Below are 24,824 nucleotides of genomic sequence, written 5' to 3' on the forward strand. Positions count from 1 at the left end.
AATAGGTACTGCAAGGCAACATGCTTCCCCAGGCAGCCCTATCCCTTAATTAAAGGGACCAATTCTAGAAATAAGAGGAAAGTCCATTCTCCAGATCCCTTTGGTTCTTGGCCTCTGTGCTATGACTGCCAGTCAGGGTACCATATACTGCCAAATGTGATCATACAAACACTTGTTCACTGGGAATCAGACCCACACAGCCTCTCATTGCATATAAGCTGCGGGACAGCCATCAAGTAGTAATAATTTTTGGATTCTACTGTCCTGGGTGGTGTTTAAACCAGTCAAATCAGAGTAAAAGGCTCAGTTAACCTGCTACCATCCAGTACCACACCTACCACAACCTCCTATCTGGGTTATTTCCATCTTAAAACAAAAGCAGCTATGGTCACCTGCACAAGATCCCAAGCAGAAATTGCAATGAGTCAGCATGTCTTCCTTCAATTTAACCTGATAAATGGGCCTACAACTACAGATTAAGGCTATTTCAGGCACCTACTTCAGTATTTCATACTACTATGGCAGATCAAAGGGTTGGGGATGGGGATAGGTTCCGATTTTTTCCTTCTCTGATACCCGTCTGTAGGGACTGATAACTGAGATAAACCATTCACAACATTTTATAGCTCCAAATTTCTATGAACATTGAACTTTTGCAATAATCTGATCATAGGAAGATGTGCATCAAAGAGCACTGAATAGTTTGATTGAGAACTTTTTTTCCTCACAGGCTTGTGTGGCCCGTTCCCCCTATGCACATACACATTCTTCCTCTTTACAGTGTTGAATATTAGGTCAAACTATTTGAAAATACAGATGCTATATGTACTTTGGCATCCAGCAGTCAACTAAATTCTGGAGGCTTTCAAAACTGAAACCAGAGAGTTTAGGCACAAGGAACACAAGTGACTACTTTGGGCCCCATGCTTCTAGGGGTTCCCAAAATCCTATACTAACTTGGTGACTGACCTGATTCCCCCCTCAGGCAATATGACCAGACGGTTGAGAAACTGATGGATGAATCTCCTCCTCTGGCAGCCTGCAATTCATAAGGCTAGTCCTTATCTAAGAATTTGATAATATGCATGCAGTAGAGAGACTGTGAAAATTAGCTTCTCAACCCTTACTTTAGAGTCATCTGTTCCTGTCTTTACCACAAATAAAAACCCAGCTTGCTAATAGCTAAACTAGTCAAGTCAGGGGGCTGGAGGGTGGGAGAGGGCAGGGGTGCAAGCGATAGGCAAGTGAATCCTACTTTACCAATCCTCCCATCTCCCTCTAATGCTCCTCTTAAGCTAGCCTTTTAGAGTTAATGGTATGGGTGACACAATGTGGCAGTTTGTTTCAACCAAATGTAGCAAGTGATGCATTTAGAAATTTAGTGGTGAAAAGAAAAAAGAAAAGAAAAAAAGGAGAGAGAGAGAGAGAGAGAGAGAGAGAGAGAGAGAGAGAGAGAGAGATGGGTATTCATTCCTCCTTCATTAATGGCATAAGGCAACTCAGGTTTAACAGCATAAATCAAATTAAAAAGCCCAGGGATCTGGTTTGAAAGTTGCCATTTTAATAAAAGGGAGACAACCGGCAGGTTGTTCAGACTACAGACATTCTCTCTCTCTCTCTCATCCTTACCCCCCCCCCCCCGCCCCCTCTCACCACCGCCACTACCAACTTGCCTTCTCAAATGTAACTTGTCCTGCACTCACTTTGGAACTCCATTCAAGCCACAGTGGACTGGAGGACTTTACTGAAAGCAAATGGACAATAAATGTAACTATATTACTTAAGGGCAATGGGGGTAAGAGGGAAGCAAAGAAAAATGACCACATTGTTGATATTGGTCAAATAGACTTTCCCCTGTATAATTTCCAAGAACACTGGGGTTGAATTGGAAGCTTCATTCATTCATAGTAGTTTTTTTAAAAAATAGGCTTTCTACCCTACCCCCCATCCCTGAATATAGCATAGCATCTCATTCTTTTCTCAGTCACTATACTGGAAAGCAGATAAGCTGTTATTTCCTGCTCCTGAATAAACACATTTTATTGAAGAATTGTTCTGCTAATAAGAGGGTTAAATAATTTCAGCACAGTTGTTGTGGGAAGATGTGGTGGCCGAAGAACTAGCTTTTTTCTCTCTCCAATAGAATTATAATTTAACTGGCATCAGAATTTCCTTAAGTCCATAGGTGTGATGTTCTGAGCTCCACCTGGAGAGGACAACAGTATTTCCCACAAAGACATGGAAATGTGCTCTTTCATCCAATTGTGTGTGCTGGGAGTGGAGAGAGAGAGACAGAGACAGAAAACTCTGCAAGCACAGGGTTAGGACCCTATTATTTTAGTATCACTATACATTTACTACTGTTGGGGCTTATTTTCTCACCAACACTAATAGAAAATTATGTAGATGCCTGCTGTCTGTGCATTATGCTTGTCCTAAGAATATAAGACGACTTTAGGTTTCCTGTACTACCTGCCTTTTATCCTTAGAAATCCAACTTTATCTTCCTTGCATCATCCCGAAAGGTCTGCACAAAATAAAGGCACAGGCAAATAAAATGTAATTGTCAATAGCATCACTCTCTCAAAACTGTCTATAGTACCACAGAGGAAATCTTTATAAAATCACAACAAAGTAAACAACAATTAGTCATTTTGCTCACTCTCCTGAAAGCTTTGGAGCAAACAATCCAGCCCTGCTTGTTATGGAAAGGTACATTTATTGAGAAGAGCATTTTGCAACATTATGATCTGACACAACCTCAAAACTATGGTAATCAGCAACTCTCTAGATATAGCAGAAAGAACCTTTAGCCTTGTCCAAAGGTGTTAACGACGCAGTACTAATGTGACACAACACTAAAGCTGTAGCTCACGAAAGCTTATGCTCTAATAAATTTGTTAGTCTCTAAGGTGCCACAGGTACTCCTTTTCTTTTTGCGAATACAGACTAACACGGCTGCTACTCTGAAACACTAAATGGATAGCCGAATACAAACAGAGACCACTCTATGAATAGGAACCTGCTTTTTTCCTCTTTTGCTTAGCACCCCCCCCTTTTAAAGTATACTCCTAAGGAAAACATTATTGAACCCTTATATTAAAAGTATTAGAAGCGGAAAAGAAACACACTTTGTAAAACATGTTTTGGGATAAAGCCAGTCAAGCCAAAGCAGATAATAGACAAACTGCTAGCAAAAGACTGAAAACTTTGAAGATTTTCACTATGTTTATAGCATGTCCTTTTGCTCTACATTATCTGGTAAGAATTAAACATGGACTAGTCACCTTTGCCTGAGGATCAAATTGACACATCTGGGGTACACTGGAAGCTGCAAGTTTTCTGTATGTTTCAATAACAGCCTGCTACTGAACATTTTAGACTCTCTCTCCTTCCGAACCTTTAGACAGATGAATTGGGTCAAAATGATTGTACTGCATGTCTATAATTTATGCTTGAAAAAGATATCTGTGTAAATTCAAAAGCTTGTCTCTCTCACCAACAGAATTTGGTCCAATAAAAGATGTTACCTCATCCACCTTGTCTCTATAATTTATGCCATCAGTTTTGTTTTCTCTCATTGCACCAGTAAAGAAAAAGGACTGTCCTGATTTAAAGCTGTAAATTCAATTCAAAATGGGAAAGTGTTAAATCCAGAAGTGTCTTTGGTCCATTAACTTCCATGTTGATTTGACACGCTCTGTAGTACTTGGACAAGAGACTCTGCTATACAACCTATTCCTAAGCAAACAGTGTTTTGTGTCATAAACCATCTGGGGTGCCAGTTATAAGGGCTACTCGTCTACAGTCACCTGATATACTTGGAAATTTTGAGGTGCAGAACTAAGGAACTTTTCTTCATTACAAAACCCCTTTTGCTAGGCTAAGGAGATCGCCACCAAAGGAATGATGGAAGGAACAAAATTTTGGCTGAGATAGTTGTTTTCATTATTCAGCTGAAGAAAACCATTGGATATACAAACTTTCAAAAAACTCTATGGTTTTTCTAAGGTAGCAATAAAAGTGATACCATTCATAACCCGGACAGTGCTCTCTTTCAGATAGACTCTATAGTTGCAAAGTTAAGTGCCAAGCAGATGTCTGAAATCTGTTTTGTATAAAGAGAGAGAGAGAGAGAGAGAGAGAGAGAGAGAGAGAGTGTGTGTGTGTGTGTGTTTGTGTGTGTGTGTGTGTGTGTGTGTGTGTGTGTGTGTGTGTGTGTATTTTAAACTGCATTCTTTGTGTTCATATTCAGGCCTAGGTTTTAGCCATCAAAATACTGGCACTGAGGCAATCATTAGCAGCATTTTAGACAACTGGCAACTAAGGTATTCACTGTTCTCCAGCTAATATCTCCCAGATGTATAATTAAGGCAAAAGATCATCTTCTTAAATTGGTATAGTATCAGTGCTTTGGATGGCCTTTCAATAGACTATATATGCAAAACACAATTTTATTATTTTTTTTAAATAATACTTTTAGTTTTATTCTTTTCTATTTTTCTTTTCTTTTTTCTTTCTTTAAAAAAAAACAAAAAACAAAAAAAACAGCTGCCCTTATATCAGTTTCCATATCAGCCTCCATCACAACATATTGATAGCAACATAATTTATCTCCACAGGCAGTCATTGCAGTTACAGTGTCAACAGGGAGTTTGGGTAGCCTACATTAACAACAAAACTTTGCCTTTCTTGTTTTATAAACTCATTATAAAATAATATATTTTATTTAACCTCCCTGGCTATATATAGATGTTTAGATCAATTCTGTGGGTCTGGAGAAGTTTGGTTTCGTTACTAGAGCAGCGGACCACTTCGAGAATTGGTTCCTGAATCTGCCACTTATATACTCTGTAACTTTGGACAAGTCATTTGTCCTAAAGGTGTATCAGTTAACTCATTAATAAAATGGCTTGTTTATTATTATGAATCACAACAACATCGTGACAGGAACAGTGGGGTTCTGGCCTGAGACAGAGGCTCCTAGGTTCCACCACAATACAAATAAATAATAATCCTTGTACAGTGCCTAGGTCAACGGGGCATTTAGGCACTACTAGAATACAAATATATTATTATTAACACTCTTGTTATCACTATTATCATCATCACCTTCTATCTGAGGCACACAGCTGTTTGTGAAGCTTAACAAGCTAATATTTCTAAAGCTGTTTGAGATTGGCAAATGATAGTTCCTATAGAAATGTCTCACAATGTTGGTGAAAGCCTGCCTTCATTGAAGTCAATGGGAGTTTTTCCACTGACTTCAGCGGGGCCAGGATTCACCGTGTGATCTTTGATAAGTCACTTTATCATTCCACCTTGTTTTACCCATCTCTAAAATGGGTGCAGTAACGCTGGCGTGGATTGGAGGGGTGATAAGAGGCTTAGTTAACTACGGGCTATATTTTCAGAAGTGACCAGTGATGATGGGTGCCCAAGGGGCCAAAACAATCAAAATGAATGACCACTTTGGAAAATGTTGTCGTTACTGGCCCTATCCTACAATGAGCTTTGCATGGGTGGACCCCTGCAATCACACCACTGGAACACCACAGAATCTGTTATTATTATAATCAGTTAGTTATCTTGCAAGGAGACCCTCTTATAGAGCTTCTTAAACAAGACTCTGGAATAACCAAGAATAATAAACCAATAAACCAAGAACAACATTTAGAAGCTATACAGCTCAAATCCAAAGACTCTGAAGTTTGTACCCACAATTTTCAACTGTATTTAGTGAGAGAATGATACAGTACATAGAGTAAAGCCAAATCTACCACCATCATTCATTGATCCAGTCCTATATTGCAGTGTACTCCTGCAAATTATTGCCACTGTAAATGCAAAATACTGAAAGAGAGGTTATGGAAAACTTCTTACATGGTAAGAAAACAACTTCTCCCTTTTAATAAGCTTCTGTCACATCCTTCACTTTGGGCCTTTGTCACACATTTTAAAAAACAGATGTCAAATATCTGGATGGGTGAGAACCACAATATATTTTGTACCCTGTAACATGGTTTCTGCTTTTAAGTTACTTAGTTTACTCACAGTGGCTGCTTATATTGCTGCCTTTGGAAAGTCTATTCCTCACATTAATTACCATCTGTGTAAAGAATATTTTTCCTGTAATCCCCTAGTGTCGGGTCCTAAGGTTATAAAACATATGACAGCTCTTGTACGTATGGCTGGAGAACCTAATTGTTCTCCAAGATGAGTCCTTTACTTGACTGTAAGTTACATATACACTCTTAATTTACGGCTTAAACACTGCATGTTCTGCTACCTATATTCAGTTCTCAAAACTTGCCTGCAGGTAGGAAATTATTTTTGACACATGCTCAAAAAATTGGAGATGTTAGAGATGGTATTTTTCCCCTCTATCAAAGTAGTTGAAAGAATATCTAAAGCTGTAAATATTCTTGGAGACTTAATGCTATTAATTATATTCCAAAGCTCCTGTTTTACATATTTAAGTAATTTAAGTATTATATTTCATCTTGCTAGAATGAGACCTTTAGAAACAGTAATTGGAGTGCTAGAAATCTGTAATTTGCAGCTCTCAGGATCTTAAGAAGGGGAAGAATGGTTTTGAGGTTAAAGCACAGGACGAGTAGGCAGTATCGCTGGCCTCTATCCCCAGATATGCCATTGACTTTGCAACTTCGTTCCTCAGTTTCCCCATGGGTAGGCTGGGGATAACAGTGATATTTTATTACTAGACATCATGGAAGTCTTGAGAATTAATTCATTAATGTTTCTAAAATGTTTTGAGTTCCTAAAATGAAAGGCATTATACAAGATCTATTATCCACAATAAAATCAGTTTCTATAACTATACTATCTTTTTTTAAAGGCTGGAAAGACACAGTTTAATCAACCCCCTACGGAACTGTGGGTTGAGGGAATAGACCTACAAATGTATATGCATGCACCACTGTACCTGCACAAACATGCATTTGTGCCTGCCAAACAGTCATTCACAGACAGAAATCTGCGTTTTTTCAAGTACACAGGTAAACACATAACCACTGTGTAGATTCTCTATGTGACTTCCACAGTATGACTTTAAGGCTGAATTCTCATTCATGATCCATATCATGGATCCCTTATCTACACTTTGATTCTGCATTTGTCTCATGCAAAGACATTGACATCAGTAAAAGTTCTGAGCACTCAGTACGTTCTTCAGGGTACAATCCCTAGGGGGGCTCTGATCCATGAGTGCTATTGCAACACAAACAAATAATAAATGACAACAATAATACAAGTGCAGAGTATGCATGAGAGATTTATAGGGCATATCTAAGAGCAGTGTTTTGCCCTTTAGTTTGTATGGCATCTTATGAAAAACACTTTATTCCAAAAGGCTTTATGGAGCTACATAATATAATTACAAAGTTAGAAAAACAATAGCATAAAAGGAGAGAAATTAAGAGGCAGAGACAAGGGAGAGGAGTCTTCCACCAAATCACATTGAGCCAGATTCTGATCTAAGTTAAAAAAATAGAATTAACTCCAGATTCACATAAGTGTAGCTGATATCAGTTCTGGCCAGTGTTTTTTGCAAGTTATTGCCCAGAAATATCCAGGTAAATCTCTAAAACCTGAGAACAAAAGACAAACCAAACACTGAACCTGAAAGAAAAGCTCCCTCTGAATTTCAAGGCCAGAAGCTCAGGTATTTTTAAAAGAAGTGCTAAAGGAATCTATTTGGCTGCATGCAAGTGTTGCAAAAGGAGAATTTACCAGACGAATATTGTTTAATATTTTAACATGTTTTATTTAGTTTATCGTGTTTGAGTTTTAATGTTTCATACCAGTAAAGAAATGACAATGTACCATATAAAGACAATCCAGCAAAATTATACCAGTTTGTAACAGAAGTGCTAATCCTGCAAGGCCCCCCAGCTCAATCAAATCCACTAAGAGTACTTGTGTCCCACAGACCCCTAAGTGCGTAATTAAAATTTAGGGGAGAAAATACCACAAGTGCAAACTTTACAAAAGTTTTTAGAAAACAATATTTCAAGGTAGTTGTTTTTTTAAAAAAAGTGAATTTAATGAAACTGCCAGGTTGATAGCTCTGAAAAACAGAAGTCTTCTCTATAACTGCAGGACAAATAAAGCATGGGCAGTGCTAATGCAAGCCAACCTTCCCCGATACAACTCCACCGAAGTGCCTCAATCCTAACATAGTCAGACCACCTCTAAGAGTGAGAGGGCACTTTAAGCTCCATGCCCATTCATTACATGGCCTCTCTTTTGAGACAGTGAATACCCTAAAACTGACATTAATCTAACACAACTAAAGATTTTATTTATTTATTTCAAATTTTGGTCTTTAACACTGTGATGCATTTTGCCACATCACATCCAGCCACAGCTGTGTCTTTTTAAGTTACTCTAGGGTAAATGGAACATTAACCGAATGCAACCAAGTAATATGATCTATCAAAGTAATATATAATACACACACAGTTTTTAATCTTGCCTTCATATTTTCACCACAGTTACTTTTAAAAACATAGTTATCTCCCAAAGACCTTCAAACATTGAAATAGGAGAACTTGTAGAAAAGTGTCATTGGTTTACAGCCAGCAACTTCTCTTTATACTGTTGCTCTTACTCTATCTATTGTGCAGGCACTGGCAAGTAGCCCTAGTTGCTATTAGCCAGATTATTTTTATTTATGCAGTATGAAAAATCCTGTGCACTTAATGAATGAACTATGGTACAGTAGTTTACTCTCATCTTCTTAATTCCAAGAAACTGATGCATGTATGCACTCGGCACCAAAGAGACAATGAGGATGAAAAATCCTACAGGTTCTCCTTTACATTTCCTATTTAGAAAGTATACTAGATACAGACAACAATCTTAACTATGCAAATACATACATACATGCACATGCAAACTTTATCACCACTAATAAGGAACTCTGATTCTTCTGACAAGGAAACCAAACATCTATTCACTATGCTTATTTTTTGCTCAAAAGCATTTCAGTTCAAGGCATAAAGAATGGAAAAAATATTTAGTAATAAGTCTTAAATATAAACACACAAAATAATTAGCATCAGGGTAACATTTTATGATATCTTTAGAATAAATAGCATCACTTAAACTACACAGACACTCACTTCCTAGAAAACCAAGCAAATCAGTATGAACTTTCAGGAAACACAAAAGCAGAAGTACATTACAAACTAAACGTGTAATTATTATAGCTATCAATGAGCATTTGTTCTTTTTTTTAGAAGAAAATTAACACAGAGAACCTGGAATCCTGTAGGTCAATTTTTTAAAATGTTTTTATTTAAATATAGCGTATAAAGATTTTTATGTACAAACTGATTTATAAATATTTACCTAATTAATCCTCACGATATACTTTTAAGGGAGGCAAGTCCAATGCCGATTTCAAACTTCTAAACTGAGCCATGAAACTCTCTATATTAATTATAATTCTGTCATGTTTTACAAATATAAAATGATGACACCACCTTGTAGAAAATTAATAGCTCTCAAGCAAAGTGACAAAAGGTTATGATGTCCAAAAATGTCACATATGCCAAAAACCAAAGCAAAGAGGAAAATGTTCACAAGTTTCTCAAAAAACACAACAAAAAAAAATCCATCACCAAAACAAAACAAAAATCCATAACACACCTGGGCAACTCCATTGAAGTACATATTAACATGATTCTAACAGTCAGAACTCAATTCAGGCCCTTTTTTAAAATCCACCAACCTTCAGAAATATATACTTTTTATATTAATTACCACTTTCTACATCACAATTCCATTCACACCTTACATTATTTTAAAATACAAAGGTCCCTGCAAGCAGCTCTCACCAAAATTCTTCAAAATCTTGTCTAAATTTGGTCTCTCTCAACAACTAGTATGTGTAGAACTTCACACTGTCAACAGGACATATGGGCTGGGAAGCAACTTTTAGTGACTCTTGCTTCTCGGACTGACAGAGGCTGCAATCATTGCAGAGGTGACAAACTCAGTCTCTTCAATGGAGGGTGCAGTGCACACTGTTCTCAAGTACCCCCCTAGCGGCTGGCTGAAAGTAGGTATTGCATGATCTCCAGAGGAAATGTGAGATGTATTAAACTTATACTATGACAGGCTACTCTGTAGAATACGAGGGGGAGATAAAACATGTAGGAATACGATAGCACTGAATGAAAGGGTGGGTGAAAAATCCATAATCTCCCACTTCAACCAGTAACTTTGTCAGGCATATCTATGAAAAGGCGACAAAGACTCACTGATATAAGCTCATGTCAGGTATGGTGCTCAAGATACCTAGCAACAGTTCATCACCCAAACCAGAAAGTTTTAAAGTAACACACATCTTTTTTTTTTTTTAAATGTTGTAGAGGGGAAAAGGTTTTCATATTCTTTTAATTTAATCATCCGACTGGGGTTTGTTTTCTTTCTAATGCAATTTTAACTTTTCTATATTTAAGAAATTAACAGTTTATATGGTGTTTCAGTTACACCAGATAAAATATCTAAAAACATTTTTTTAAAAATCCCTGCTTCTAAATATGCTGCTTGTTAAACAAAACTCTTATAATCACCAGAGAAGTACTACCATTATTGACTAATTGCTATGAACTCTTCTTTTCACTTGACTACAGTATCAGGTATTCACAGGCACTGCATAGTTGTATTGTGTACAGGTAAAATATGGCAACATAGTTCCTTTCTCCTTCCACTTATTGATTAATTATGTTTAAATTATGATTGAACAACAAATGAGTAAAAAAAAAATCCAAGAGAACCTCAGTATCATTTTTGCAACTTAGTTCTGAAAGCGGAGATATTTGACATGCATATAGGTAAGTGCCCTACACAACATTGTAAACAGATTGCTTAAAAATATATATAGTAAGAAAAGCATGCAAAGAAATTGAGGTTTTACCTGTGGATGATATTCTTTTTCTTAAATATATATTTGTGTATGTATCATTTATATAAATATAATTATATCTATCTAACAGAAATTTATGTCTACCCTACCAAACAGCATTGTGGCTAAGTAATACTATTATATTTTTTTAATATGCCTCTTGTGCGATATAGCTATGGATGCTAGTTAAAGGCTCCCTAAGAAATAGTAAATACTTCATATGCTTATTATGTTTAAGGTCTCTGGATAACAAGAGGAAGAAAAACAGTTCTTATCACATATAAAGGTACCATTAAAACACACTATGCACATAAACATCGCAACGTGTTTGGTGGCAGTGGGGTGTGGGTGTATGCGTGTGCATTAAGTAACTCTTTGAATACAGATGAAGAGCCAGCCACCCAGAATCCAGTAATGCCAAACTCTTGAACCAAAAAATACAACAGTATGAATTGTTCACTTTGATGTGTCTCTTGTCAGTCCCGTCATATGTAGATCTGCATTCTAAGAGTAGTTGGTTATTCCAACAACTTGTAAATTATTGAGATGTTCATTAAAATCTATAATCAGTCACAGTCGACTTCTTCCCCATAAAGCATAAATACAACAAATGAAATCAGTAAAGAACATTAATGAACGTTCTAGAAATGTATTATTCCTTTAGTCTTATCACAGAGAATACAAAAGCCACCAAATTTTATTTGGGCCAAAATTGTTATCTGAAACTTTGCACTTGAGTTCAATTCTTCCTCTACTCCCAGACCCTTACACCTAAATAAATAAACAGGAAAATCATTTTTTAAAAACAAATAAGTGGAACATAAGTGACATCCAGTTCAATATTGGTAAAATCTCAAACTTTTTTTTTCAATCAAAGCATAACATTCTTTTTATTTCTACAGTTAAATTTTACGAGAATGAGACATCATTCTGTTTTGTTTTTGTTTTTACAAAAATTCTCAGCACAAATAGTTTAAAGCAAAGACTTTTGGGGTAACTTTGGTTCAGAAAAGCACTTATGAAATATACAAAGTTTCCATTTAGGAAAATGATTTCTCCATTTGACAGTGTTGGTATGACCCCAGAATAAATTCAGTGGGAGTCTGAAATGACTCTTGCAGCATAGCAACTAAGTATTTTTTCCCCGCAGCAGAGACTTACTTTACACCCTTGAGCCCTTCCCTTTCTACAAACTGTCTAGCTACTCATGTAATTTCTAGAGCAAGCACCCTTTTATCCTCTCTCTACCTTTTGTCTTCCTTTCTTCTTTAGGAAACATTAACTTACCCTTCCTTCTTCAACAAACACCACACGCTTCTTTACCTTGAATCTACAAAACGACATCTTTCTGTCATGATGCCTAGTTTAGCCACTCTCAAAGTCTACGGAAAAATGTAAATATGTAGTATTTAACGTTGATTTAAGAATATCACACACTAGGGACATTGTTAAGAGGTTACTTTATTTTTCATTTACTAGATTTGAAGACATTAAAACTTTATGCTGGGCATTTTTGAGCTCTTAATCATTCTGCAAATTTCAGTACTGTTCGTGATGGTTCTAGCTACACTTGCTCTATTTCTCAGGAAACTCAAACTTTCTATTGTGGGTTTACCGTCTGTTTTCAACAAACTTTATGTAATCATCCCTGTGTTTAAAAAAATCAAAGTTATTCTTCTGAATAATTTGATGTGGATTCTAAGTGCCACAGGTGTACCAAAAAGTACATTCCCGCAGTCATTTACTCCCTAATAAGCAGACAGATTCCAGTTATAAATTTCTCCATACATTTTTTCTGCAAGCATTCCCCGCCTCAGTTTGCGCTTTCTGATGATCCTTTCGATTATACAATGGAACCTCCAGAAATAAAAATAAAGTGGTGCAAGGAATTTCTCAGTAGAAACCAAAACCCCTAACACTTAAGGAACGATTTATAAATTGTACGTGCTAATTTTCAAAACCTAGTGCATGTTACTACTGCTGCTGAATTAATTAATGCTTGCTTATTCGCCTGACACTGAGGACCATTTTCATTCCAAGTGTGTATCACAAATGTCCATGCTAATTACTACAGACAAACAAGAGAAGTCTCCTTCGTTCTAACCCCTCGATTCATTAGAAAGTTGGGGTGACTCTTTAAAGTTTCTAAACTGCTTATAGTTACTAGGGTACAATGAAACATGAACAATTCTCCTTAGGGCAATGATGATAGCAAAAGAAAAATAACTCTTCTGCAGTACATATACACTCAGAGAACTAAACGGCAAACAGCTCTACATGCTGAATCTTTACCTCCTTGTAATCTATTACAAAATCAGTTTTATAGAGGCTTGTGCATGTTAGTAACAAAACTGAAGCTGACCATGTGGATGTGACAGGTGGGACCCCAGAGCGTGGAGAAAACACACTCTAAGTATTGTACTTGTTGAGAATATAACAGCTCAAGAAGCAGCCTCCTATATATGGTACATGTGTAACTTGTATATGCATGTGAACTCTGTGTATGTGCGCGCACGCGTATGTGTATGTTCTTATGTCTGTCTTTTGGTAAATATAAATATACTACATGGACAGTATCTGCTGTGTGTGTGTGTGTGTGTGTGTGTGTGTGTGTGTGTGTGTGTGTAACTATAGCCAAACACACATATACAATGTAAACAAATGGTAATGATTAACAGAGATATTGGTTTGTATTACTAATTCTAACTACAGAGGGAAAATAGTAAAAAAAAATCATATGTTGCGAGGTTTCTTTTATATTGTTTCTTATCTTTATCCCTTGAAATCATCTGCAAAGCCAAAAGAGTAGCAGTTTATTGATTATTTAACTAGAATTTTTAAAAGAGCAAAACTCTGAGCTCTAAAAATGAAATGTATGCCTTGAAAAGATTAGGGAGAAATTAGTTTTACTACTATGGAAAAAGTTAGGTTCAAAATGAAGAAAAAAAGACTCATTTAATGAGAGGTCAGAGGGAAAAAAAAGTCCATCAATAAAAAAAATGAAAAGACTGTATCTGTTTAATAGACTTACACATATTCTATTCATCACAAAGTTCAAAGAACAATCTAATAGCCTCCTTACAAATTTCTATCTTGATGAAGTAAATGGAATACTTTTAACCACTGACTGCGTGTACAAGAGAAATCTGTTTATTGTTATATTAGCTCAGGATTCATCACTATAAACAGTAATAGTTTCCCAGGTACTCTAGCTAACTTAATATAGTACATATGAGCAAAAGCAATCTTTACTCTTCTATCACAATAAGAAGAGACTAAAGAAAAATGTCAGGTATTTTAAACAGCTGACAAATGAATTGTATTAAATAAAATCTTTTAAGCAGTTCAACAATTCTAGTGCCGTTTTATGGTAAGGAAGTGTTTTAGTCATAAAAAGAGACAGAAAGTGTTAAAATAGTTCTTGCTTTTTTGAATTTCGTACTTAATTCCATATTCTTCTATTTTTATTTTTCTTCATTTTAATCCCAGCATTCTTTCCTGTCCTTTCATTGTATGCATGTTTTTCTGCCTACTTAAAATGTTTTCATCTTCCTTTCTTTTCTGTGCCTTTTACTATCATATTCAGTAGTTTGAGCGATGAACAGCTTGACTTAGCATATTTTTAACCAGCTGGTCTAGCACCTAGCCTGCATTGCATAGTCAGATACAACCAAATGTTTATACAGAAGGTAGCTTTCATGAAAATGAAAGAAGAAAAAAGCCTAAGTAACATGCATCCTGGCATTCTTTTGTTTACTAAATGAAAAGTTTGAATTCTTTGTTAAAAGGAAAACAAGGGTCTATTTATAATATTTAAAAATTAAGCTGGTGGGGAAGGATATTAGATCTTCAATAGAAGTGTGTACAAATGTATGAGAGGAAGCTTCAAAACACAGTTTAGAAAAGGCAGATTTAAGTGAAATAAGTATTAAGCTCAGGAGTTTACAAACCACTGCCAGTGAAAGAAAAAACTTAATTCCAAATGTACGAGGCTCCTACTTCAGCAAGAGGGCGGAGGGAAATAAATAAGTCATAAATCAAAATTCTGCTTTTGACACTCAGTGAAAGAGGTGCTGGCTAAAACTTAGATTCAAGTTTCCTATTTTTTTTTGTTTTTGTTTTGGATACTTAAAAGCTGATCTAGTGACAGAATGTTGTGATGTTAACTTGACTAAAATAATAACTTCTGTTAGATCAACAAAAGGTCATGTGCTTTACAGAGTGCCTTCCAAAGTTTTAGGGAATGATCAGATTGGAAGTTAAATCCATGGCTTCACCCATAACCAGACACCTTCTCTAACACTCCAGAAATCACTCCTTGAAGAGAGAGAGATGCTAAAAATGAGGGCATTCTGCGTCAAATATTACCTCCCATATTTTAGTAGAGTGGCTCAGAGAAGGAGTGTGCGAGAGAACAAGAAAGAAAGAGAGAGAGAGAGATCATGATAACGTTCATTAAGATCCCCATTAGGGATCTAAACACCACCAGAAAAGCATCAGTGGTGAAGCAGTTTTAAAGGACTTTGCAGATCCCTTCAATCGGATTCAGGCAATAACAACAACCACCACCACCACCACCACCAAATGATCAGCAAACTGACATGTAAGCTGAATTGCAAAGGTAAAGCTTCTCCACCAAGCATTCTTTTGGGGAGCATCTCACCACTGACACAGAGACTGCTGCAAAAAGGGAGAGTTATACTTTTCTCACATGCACACACGCACACACACACACAACTCACCTTTCAAACTCCTGAGGTAAGTCAGGGTCAGTTAGCATGCTGGAAAAGCAAATTTCCCTTTGTCACAGCAGTCACCTATGATCGCCTCCAACTGAACCTGTCAAGTGAGTCCAAACCTTCTAAACCGATTGATTTTCTCTTTTTCTCTGTCTGGCTCTCTCTCTCTCTCTCCCACCCCCCTCTCTGAGCTAGGACTCCTTGACCAGTCTCTTAAAGGGGTAGCACACTTAGCAGTAGACACTGTTTATAAAACTCCCCCCACACCGGAGCAGCATGCTGCGGCTGCAAGGCACTAGACAACCTCAGGGTGCCTGGCCTTTCCTTTTAATTCTGTCCTCCAGTCACCACAAAATGGGAAAAGTCAACTCATCTAAGGTCCATAAAAAGAAAAGAAGAAAACCCAAAACCTGTAAACCTCCCTGTACTGAGGCAGATCAGTGGAGAAAGAAGATAAAACATGAACAGCCTGATTAAGCTGAAGCTGTTATCAACTCCCTCGGAGTTGGAATAGGGAAGAAAAGATTAGACACATAAAAATGTAACCAAAGGCATTTGTACTCAAAGAATTTCCTTTCCTCTCCCTCCCCCCCTTTTTTAAGTCGCTCCCTCTCCCTCTTTGGGGGGGGGGAAACAACAACAAAACAATCAGGCATTGTTCTGATGGAAGAAAAGCAACTTTGACAGATTGAAATATAGCAGAGGCCCCTTCAAGGAAACCTGTAAACAACTTGTCACTCACTCTGTCGGTCTCACTGTTAGCTCTTGCTTGCCACAAAGTGCTGCGAACGGTCCTGGCAACAAAACCAAAGTTTCCTCAGCTCCAAACTCCATCAAACAGCCCTGGTGTGTGAAGGGGGAAAGGTATCCACATGCCAAAACAACACGCACACACAAGGCACAAAAAACAACAAGGAATTTTCAGTCTGTCCGCTGGATTATTATTTTTTTAAACCCTTCTCTCTGAGCAAGTCAAAGGAATCCCTTAGCTGGGGATCTCTTTAATTTCCTCTGCCCAGACAACCACAGATAACAAGGTGGACAAACTATGGTTTTCGAGAATCTAAGCTGCCTGGCAGAGCACAGCCTTCATAGCAGTTCCAATTATCTAGATAAAAATCTGGCAGACGAGAAAGGTAATCAGGTAATGGACCTTTGACATGAAATGACAGAGGCGCGCGCGCACACACACTTACACATACACACATGCAGAGACAGTGACTGGCCAATGCACTGCAGCATCTGGTCAAATAGTAATGCACACGCACACATTCACACACATATAAGACAGTGTGAATGCTCCACATCATACACACACAGAGACAGAGAGAGGGAGAGAAAGAGAGAGACCAGCAATCCACTCCTACTGGGAGGGTTCATTCTGCACAAAAGGCTACATTACAGAGCCCGCCCCAATAAGGAAGGGGGGGGACGGGGGAAGCCTTCTATTGTGGAGAGGGCAGGTCAGTTGATTAGATTTTCTGTGGAGAATTCCACGAGGAAATTCCCTTCAAAGCCGAAGTGATTAACTGGGAGCTATTCTGGAAATGGAGCAGACAATGGCTCAATAGTCTGCACGGCCAATGTCCAGGCTGGCACTGAACTCACTTTAAAAATAAATAAATAAAAAAAAGCCAGAGTCTCTGTTCTTTTACACACACAGCATGGTCACACTCAAACCTCTATTCCTTTCCGTCCAGCTTCCCTTCCCAGTTAGGGTTGGTTGGTTTTTTTTGTTTTTTTTTTGTTTTTAATTTTGCAGCTGGACAACATTAAGGGCTTTTAAAAACCACAAGGTTTTAACCCCACAGCAGTTTGATTAGGTCCATTCCCTCCTTCACCTCCCACCACCCCCAGCAACAGGCAGACAGTACATTTACTTTTGTAGACATACGCAAGTGTAGAAACACACACTCACAATAGATGCTATAAAATGTTCAACCTTTTCATGTTGATTGGTTTTAAAAAAGTAAAAAAACCCAAAAAGCATATCAGTTAAAATCCAGCAATATGTCCCTTTAAAATAATGCAGTCTTTTAAACTTTCTGTGTATACTGTAAAACTGTACACACATGCGCATGCATGCGCGCGCGCGCACACACACACAGCGGGTATATACTATGGCGTAGTATCAAGGCTTTATCAGCATGAATCTGGGACGCAGTTTAGTCACAAGTAGTGTAACAAACATTTGTGAGTTACGCACATCTTCCCAAATGAGCATGCCACTTGTGGGAGCAAAACACTGGAGCTAAATTTGCAAAGGCACCTTCAGTATAGTACAGAAAAGAGTTTTAACCAAGACTGTCTCAAATCTGCGTCATACATACTGCAGCATTCAGAACAGTCACTTAGAATTTGTCAACTCCTGGCATGAGGTAGATCTAATGGCTCCTCACTATGGGGCAGGGTAAACTGGTTTCCTTGAGTAGCCCCTGGCAGATAATATTTTCCACAGAGGTTCATTCACAATAAACTGACAAATCTAGTTAATATGTACAAGATTTTTTGTTTGTTTTTTAGTAGCTAACCCTTCTAGGATAACTATGAAACAGACTTTAATAGAGGGGCAGCAGCAGATGGGAAAAAATAACCCCCCACACTCTGCATTTCACCTGAGGATCTCAAGCCATTTTAATTAAGTCTCACATTACTCCTTTGTAGTAAATAAATATAATTATGCCTCGTTCTGATACTCTTAGTTGTGTTGAACAGTACCATACTCCAGAGGGAGACCCACCAAAATCAGCAGGGCTCTGTGTGGAGTAAGGTGCTACTCAATATGAATATAGGGTTCAGAATTTAGCTTTAAAAGAGGAAACAGAAGTACAGAGAGGTTAAGTAACTAGGCCAAGCTCACACAACTAGTCAGTGGCTGCATTAGGATGAGATCTCAAGATCCTGACTCCTAGTCCCCTGCTTTAATCAAGCAATAATATTGCCTCAGCTGATGGGGAAACAGCTTCATACCAACTGTTTTGTTTTAGAAATTCATGTTTCCCATCTTGCACATCTGCAAATTTCAATAGTGTTTCACCTACAATGGCACTAAAGTCAACTGCTTTGTTAAAATGATTAGAAGATAGTTTTCCTCCTGTGATGCTGGCAGAGAAGGTGCCAGCTCATGCCAAGGCCCCTAGACCTCACTGAACACTGACAAATGCATAGCTGGAAACCAGTCCGGCTCACCTGTGTGTTAGCATTGTTAAAATAGATGTTAAATTGATAAGAATGTGTTTACACTTGATGAAATAATCCTCAGAGGCTGCATGTATTGATCTCACACATAACATCTGTTGTCCAAGTTATGAAGTCATACTGAGTGTTTGCATTGTAAACCTCTGTAATTGTATAACTCACCAAACAGGAAAGAAGCATTAATTAGCATAAAGTGCTAGTCCTGCACACAAGAAGGCCCACTGAAACCAAACAAGCCATCAAAGGATAAAGACTTTGTTGATTGCCCCCTTCCACACATACCCGTGAAGAGAAGACAGGTACCAACACTTGTTCCATCAATTTGAACTCTAGCGGAAGGGAATAAAAATGGCTGACCAGAAGGAACTGTATAACTGTGCTGCTTGGAATTTGGAGAGGGCAATATTTCTAAGCATAAGCAAGGGATCCCCAAGCTGCTAAGCTTAGGTTAGCCCTAAAGGACACAGAAAGCTTGCATATCACAGCAGCTTTTATTGCCTTTTGAAACCTAAGACTAACTCATTTGTGTCTGTATGTTTACCTGCTTTAATCTTGCAGATACCTCTCATTTCCTTTTCTTAGTTAGTAAATCTTTAGTTAATTTATTATAGGTTTGGCTACAAGCATTGTCTTTGGTGAGAGATTTATGGTAAAATTGACCTGGGGTAAGTGACTAGCCCTTGGGGACTGGGAATAACCTGAATATTGCTGTAATTTTTGGTGTAAGGGACCATCTATCACAAAGGCAAGCTTGTCTAGGTGGCAAGATAGACCAGAGTACCCCAGGGGACTGTCTTTGACTCCATGTTAAGGCTGTTGTAGTGCTTGAGGCGTTTACACTTGATATTGGGTTGGTGAAATCTAAGTACAGTATATAAACACACAACCAGTGTGTACCCCGCTTCTTAACAGTCTGTCCTGAGGCTGACACTCATGATCGTGAGCCACTCTAGACAGCTTGACAGCCCCTACAGGTACTTGTCAAATTTGGGTGGCTCCTTTTAAATTGGTCCTTTTCGTGCTCCTTGACCCCACTTTGCTGCTTCCCATTTCTCAGTGCTGCTCTGCTCCTTCCTTCTCACTGAGCATGGAGCAGGACCTTGGACAGACCAGGAAAAGTGCAAGAGACAGAAGAAGAGGTAGGCAGCAGGAATCTGCTCCGTGGGGAAGCCTGAGAGACAAGTGACTAGGGCAGAGACTGGGAAGTAGGGAGAAAGTAGAGCTGGAGACTTGAATGTCTCTGCCTTACCAGGTCCTCACTCCCTATTGCTTAGCTCCATTTTATTCCCAATTAAGTTTCCCTGATAAGTGCAGTCTCTCTTCCTAACCTCATTCAGATCCTAATTCCTGCCTCCTCAGTTTCTCCAGATCCACTGAGCTCCCTCTTCTGGCTCATCCAGAGGAAGAGAAGCAGGGTCCGGAAAGGAGCAGAAATGTTACCATTGCTATCTTTATGTTCCTCCACCTGTCAAGCCAGGTTTGTCTTAATAATGTGCCCAACTGCAATCACAAGAAGGAAAGAAAAAAAATTCTAAATAATTAATTTAAGAAACCTCTGAAAAATTAACTGAATAATCTTTTCCACAAATCATACCATCACAGTTTTAAGACCTCATATCTCAGTAGTTGCCACAACACGTAACAAGTGTTGTACATCCCATGGTCCATGGAAACTAGAGGACCTGGGGAATTTCCTCCTTGTCTCCAACAATAGAACATTCTCATTTCTAGCTATGCTGTTTCACATGATATTGGACCTTACATCTGTCACTGGTGTAGGCCTGAATATTGCCCATCTAATATCTCAGACCAGCATATTTATGGAGGAAAGAAACAAACATTTGTGGGCCAACTGCTTTGTTTGTTTCTTCATTTTGTTTTGTTTTGTTTTTAAACTGGGTGGCTATTGGAAGGTACCCAGAGGTCTGACATGTAACAAGTAGTCTCAGCAAAAATGGATCTACAGGCAGAGTATAACAGAGGCAGTCAAAGGTGAATGATGCATTTAAGTTTGTATGGTTCTGAAATTTATCACTAGGATATCACCAGACATATTGGAAGGATGGATGGACAACATAGATTTAGACAGACAGACTAAAATATGGAAGATCTCAAGGACAAAAATATATAAAATGATGACATGGAACTGAAAAATAATGCGGTGTTCATTAGGAAGTAACTCACAAGTAGAACTGCAACAAGAGCAGGATTTTCAAAAACAGGCAACAGTGGCCTAACTCTGCTTTCATTAAAGTCAATTGCAATGTTCCTATTGATATCAATGGGAGTTAAGCCAACCAGATTTGAAACCCTTAGGTAATTATATGGCCCACATCACCACAGGACATGGTCACCTTATAAACTAATGAATTTATACTCAACACATTCCTGAGAGGCAGAAAAATGTTATCTATAACCATCTTACAGATGGGAAACTATAGCACAGAGTGATTAAGGGTCAGATCCTCAGCTGCTGTAAACTGGCATAGCTATTGTCAAGAGAGCTTCACCGTTTACACAAACTGAGAATCTGACCCTAAGTGACTTTTCAAAAAAATCACACAGGAGATCACCCAAGACCCAAACCAGTGCCTTAACCACAAAGTTATCCTTCCTCTTCCAGTGGCTGTTGCCTCATTCACTATCCCCCACACACAAACACATAGGGAAATTGGAGAGTAATAGGAGATAATATGGATAAATAACTGAGGAAAAAAGGAAGATATATAAAATGTAAACATCCATATAAGAAAATCATGCATTATACAGGTTATAAATACCACAACACTTGTAAACTGGGGGAATGTGAGCTATGTGTGCTCCATATATTTGTACACAAGCATTCTGAAGAAAAGAAAATCCTTGAATTTAACAAAAATGTTCCTAAAATTGTCAAATGATAACACTTCAGATCTATGTCTTTGGCAGATACTATAATATAGTAAGCGAAGCAAAGTGCTGGAAAAAAGTGAACTTTTCAGTTTTAGGGTTTTTTTCACTGAAAGTTGTAGTAGAAATCTACAAAGTCCAAGGAAATGTAAGATGTTCCATAGAATAATCTACTGGAAAATTCTCAAAACAAAGCATATAATCTATAGGGTTTCTTTTTATCTACAAGAAACCCTATAGATTATAAACAGGTTTTGTTTGCCAGGCTTAAACCTTACAGAGCTACAGTTTTAAATCTGGACCTTTCACATTTCTATCCTGATCTTTTTTTTGCAGGGGGAGGGCGTTATGAGAATGGAGTGAGGTTGACATATTTTTCTACTGGGAATATTTTGCAAACAGTGAATGCTTAATTTGGAGGATGGAAGTATTTAGCTACAATATAATTTGGATACTATACTTAGATTTTTCCCTCCAAAGTGCATGACTAATTGCCATTTCCATGAATGGGAATTAAGTACCTATGTAAAGGTGGAAGTTAACTCTTACTAATATAATGGATTTATGCTGTTTGAAAATACATAAATGCTGAATCAGGTTTGTGTAGTGTTTGAGAAACCAAGTGCAGAATGGAATACAGCAAAACATGTGAATGGGTGGGAGGAGTACTGAAATTATTTTCATGTTTACAGTTTTTCAAATTTAATGTAATTTCTTTAAGAAAAAGAAAACCATCTCAGTTGTAATTGGTAACAAATGAAGCCATCATTTGTGAGCCATTTACCCAGCATTTCAGCAGGGTCATCTATCGCCCGTGAAAAACTGTACAAGAAAGAAGGGGCACCACACTTATGGAGAAAGGACAAACCAGTGAGTTTTCACTAAAACTGAATCTTCATCCAAAACTGAAATGTAAACTTCATTGCGGGTCTCAAAACATTTTTTTGAACTTTCTAGTCATTATTTTTCATTTTAGCCCAGCTCTGCATACCCAGTTTCCGTCCAAGCCCAGAGGGAAAACATCAATTAGAAAGGCTGCCTAGCCCAACTGGAATCAAGAAATAATGGAAATTTTATAGAATCATAGGACTGGAAGGGACCTCAAGAGGTCATCTAATCCAGTCCCCTGCACTCAAAGCAGGACTAAGTATTATCTAGACCATCTCTGACAGGTGTTTGTCTAACCTGTTCTTAAAAACCTCCCATGGCAGAGATTCCACAGCCTCCCTAAGCAATTTATTCCATAGATTCATAGATACTAAGGTCAGAAGGGACCATTCTGATCATCTAGTCCGACCATGACAGGAAGTTTTTCCTAATATCCAACCTAAACCGACCCTGCTGCAATTTAAGCCCATTGCTTCTTGTCTTATCCTCAGAGGTTAATGAGAACAATTTTTCTCCCTCCTCCCTGTAACAACAACAGTTTATGTACTTGTAAACTGTTATCATGTCCCCCCTCCATCTTTTCTTCTCCAGACTAAACAAACCCAATTTTTTCAGTCTTCCCTCATAGGTCATGTTTTCTAGACCTTTAATTATTTTTGTTGCTCTTCTTTGGACTTTCTCCAATTTGTTCACATTTTTTCCTGAAATGTGGTGCCCAGAACTGAACACAATACTCCAGTTGAGGCCTAATCAGCACAGAGTAGAGCGGAAGAATTACTTCTCGTGTCTTGCTTACAACACTTCCACTAATATATCCCAGAATGATGTTTGCTCTTTTTCTAACAATATTACACTGTGGACTCGTATTTAGTTTGTGATCCACTATGACTCCCAGATCCCTTTTTGCAGTACTCCTTCCTAGGCAGTCATTTCCCATTGTGTTTGTGTGCAATTGATTGTTCCTTACTAAGTGGAGTACTTTACATTTGTCCTTACTGAATTTCATCTTATTTACTTCAGACCATTTCTCCAATTTGTGCAGATCATTTTGAATTTTAACCCTATTCTCCAAAGCACTTGCAACTCCTCCCAGCTTGGTATAATCGACAAACTGTATAAGTGTACTCTCAATACCATTATCTAAATAATTGATGAAGATATTGAACAGAACTTGACCCAGTACCGTTCCCTGTGGGACCCCACTTGGTATGCCCTTCCAGCTTGACTGAGAACTCCAGAGAGTTGTTAGCAGTGAATTGTTTTCCAACCAGTTATGCACCCACCTTATAGGAGCTTCATGTAGGTTGTATTTCCCTAGTTTATTTATGAGAAGGTCATACGAGACAGTATCAAAAGCCTTGTCAAAATCAAGATATACCACATCTACCACTTCCCCACATCCACAAGGCTTGTTACCCTGTCAAAGACAGCTATTAGGTTGGTTTGCCATGATTTGTTCCTATCAAATGTATGCTGACCGTTACTTATCACCTTATCATTTTCTAGGTGTTTGCAAATTGATTGCTTAATTATTTGCTTCGTTATCTTTCCGGGTACTGAAAATTAGCTGACTGGTCTATTATTCCCCTTTTTATCGATGGGCACTATATTTGCCCCTTTTCTAGTCCTTTGGAATCTCTTTTGCTTTCCATGACTTTTCAAAGATAATCGCTAATGGCTCAGATATTTCTTGAATCAGCTTCTTGAGTATCCTAGGATGTATTTCATCAGGCACTGGCAACTTGAAAACATTTAACTTGTCAAAATAATTTTTAACTTGTTTTTTCCCTGTTTTGGCTTCAGATCCAACCTCATTTTCACTGGCGTTCACTATGTTAGACATCGAATCGCTACTAAACTTTTTGGTGAAAATTGAGCCAAAAATGTTTTTTTAGCACTTCTGTCATTTCCACATTTTCTGTTATTGCTTTTCCCCCTCATTGAGTAATGTGCCTACCCTGACCTTGGTCTTCCTCTTGCTTCTAATATATTTGTAGAATGTTTTCTTGTTACCTTTTATGTTTCTAGCTAGTTTAATCTCATTTTGTGCCTTGGCCTTTCTAATTTTATCCCTACATGCTTGTGTTATTTGTTTATATTCATCCTTTGCAATTTGACCTTGTTTCACTTTTTGTAGGACTTTTTTTTTTTTTTGAGTTTGAGATCATTGAAGA

General features: G+C 37.8%; 1 protein-coding gene across 14 annotated transcripts in view; it reads right to left on the reverse strand.

Moving 5' to 3' along the window:
- Positions 1 to 24,824, reverse strand: part of SOX5 (SRY-box transcription factor 5) — a 394,764-nt gene that overhangs the window by 325,560 nt on the left and 44,380 nt on the right. For 3 of the 14 annotated variants that reach the window (XM_038386653.2, XM_038386641.2, XM_038386639.2), the window contains exon 1: positions 16,418 to 16,999. The exons of 1 other annotated variant lie outside the window; for it this stretch is intronic. In XM_038386653.2, coding sequence (XP_038242581.1) covers positions 16,418 to 16,509 — 92 coding nt within the window. In that variant the 5' untranslated portion in view covers positions 16,510 to 16,999. Of the gene's footprint in view, positions 1 to 15,678; positions 16,201 to 16,417; positions 17,012 to 24,824 lie in introns of those variants that run through there. 10 more of the 14 variants (XM_038386650.2, XM_038386638.2, XM_038386655.2 and 7 more) reach the window with 8 other exon arrangements.

This window comes from Dermochelys coriacea, chromosome 1 (assembly GCF_009764565.3).
Source record: "Dermochelys coriacea isolate rDerCor1 chromosome 1, rDerCor1.pri.v4, whole genome shotgun sequence".
NCBI classification, from domain to species: Eukaryota; Metazoa; Chordata; order Testudines; family Dermochelyidae; genus Dermochelys; species Dermochelys coriacea.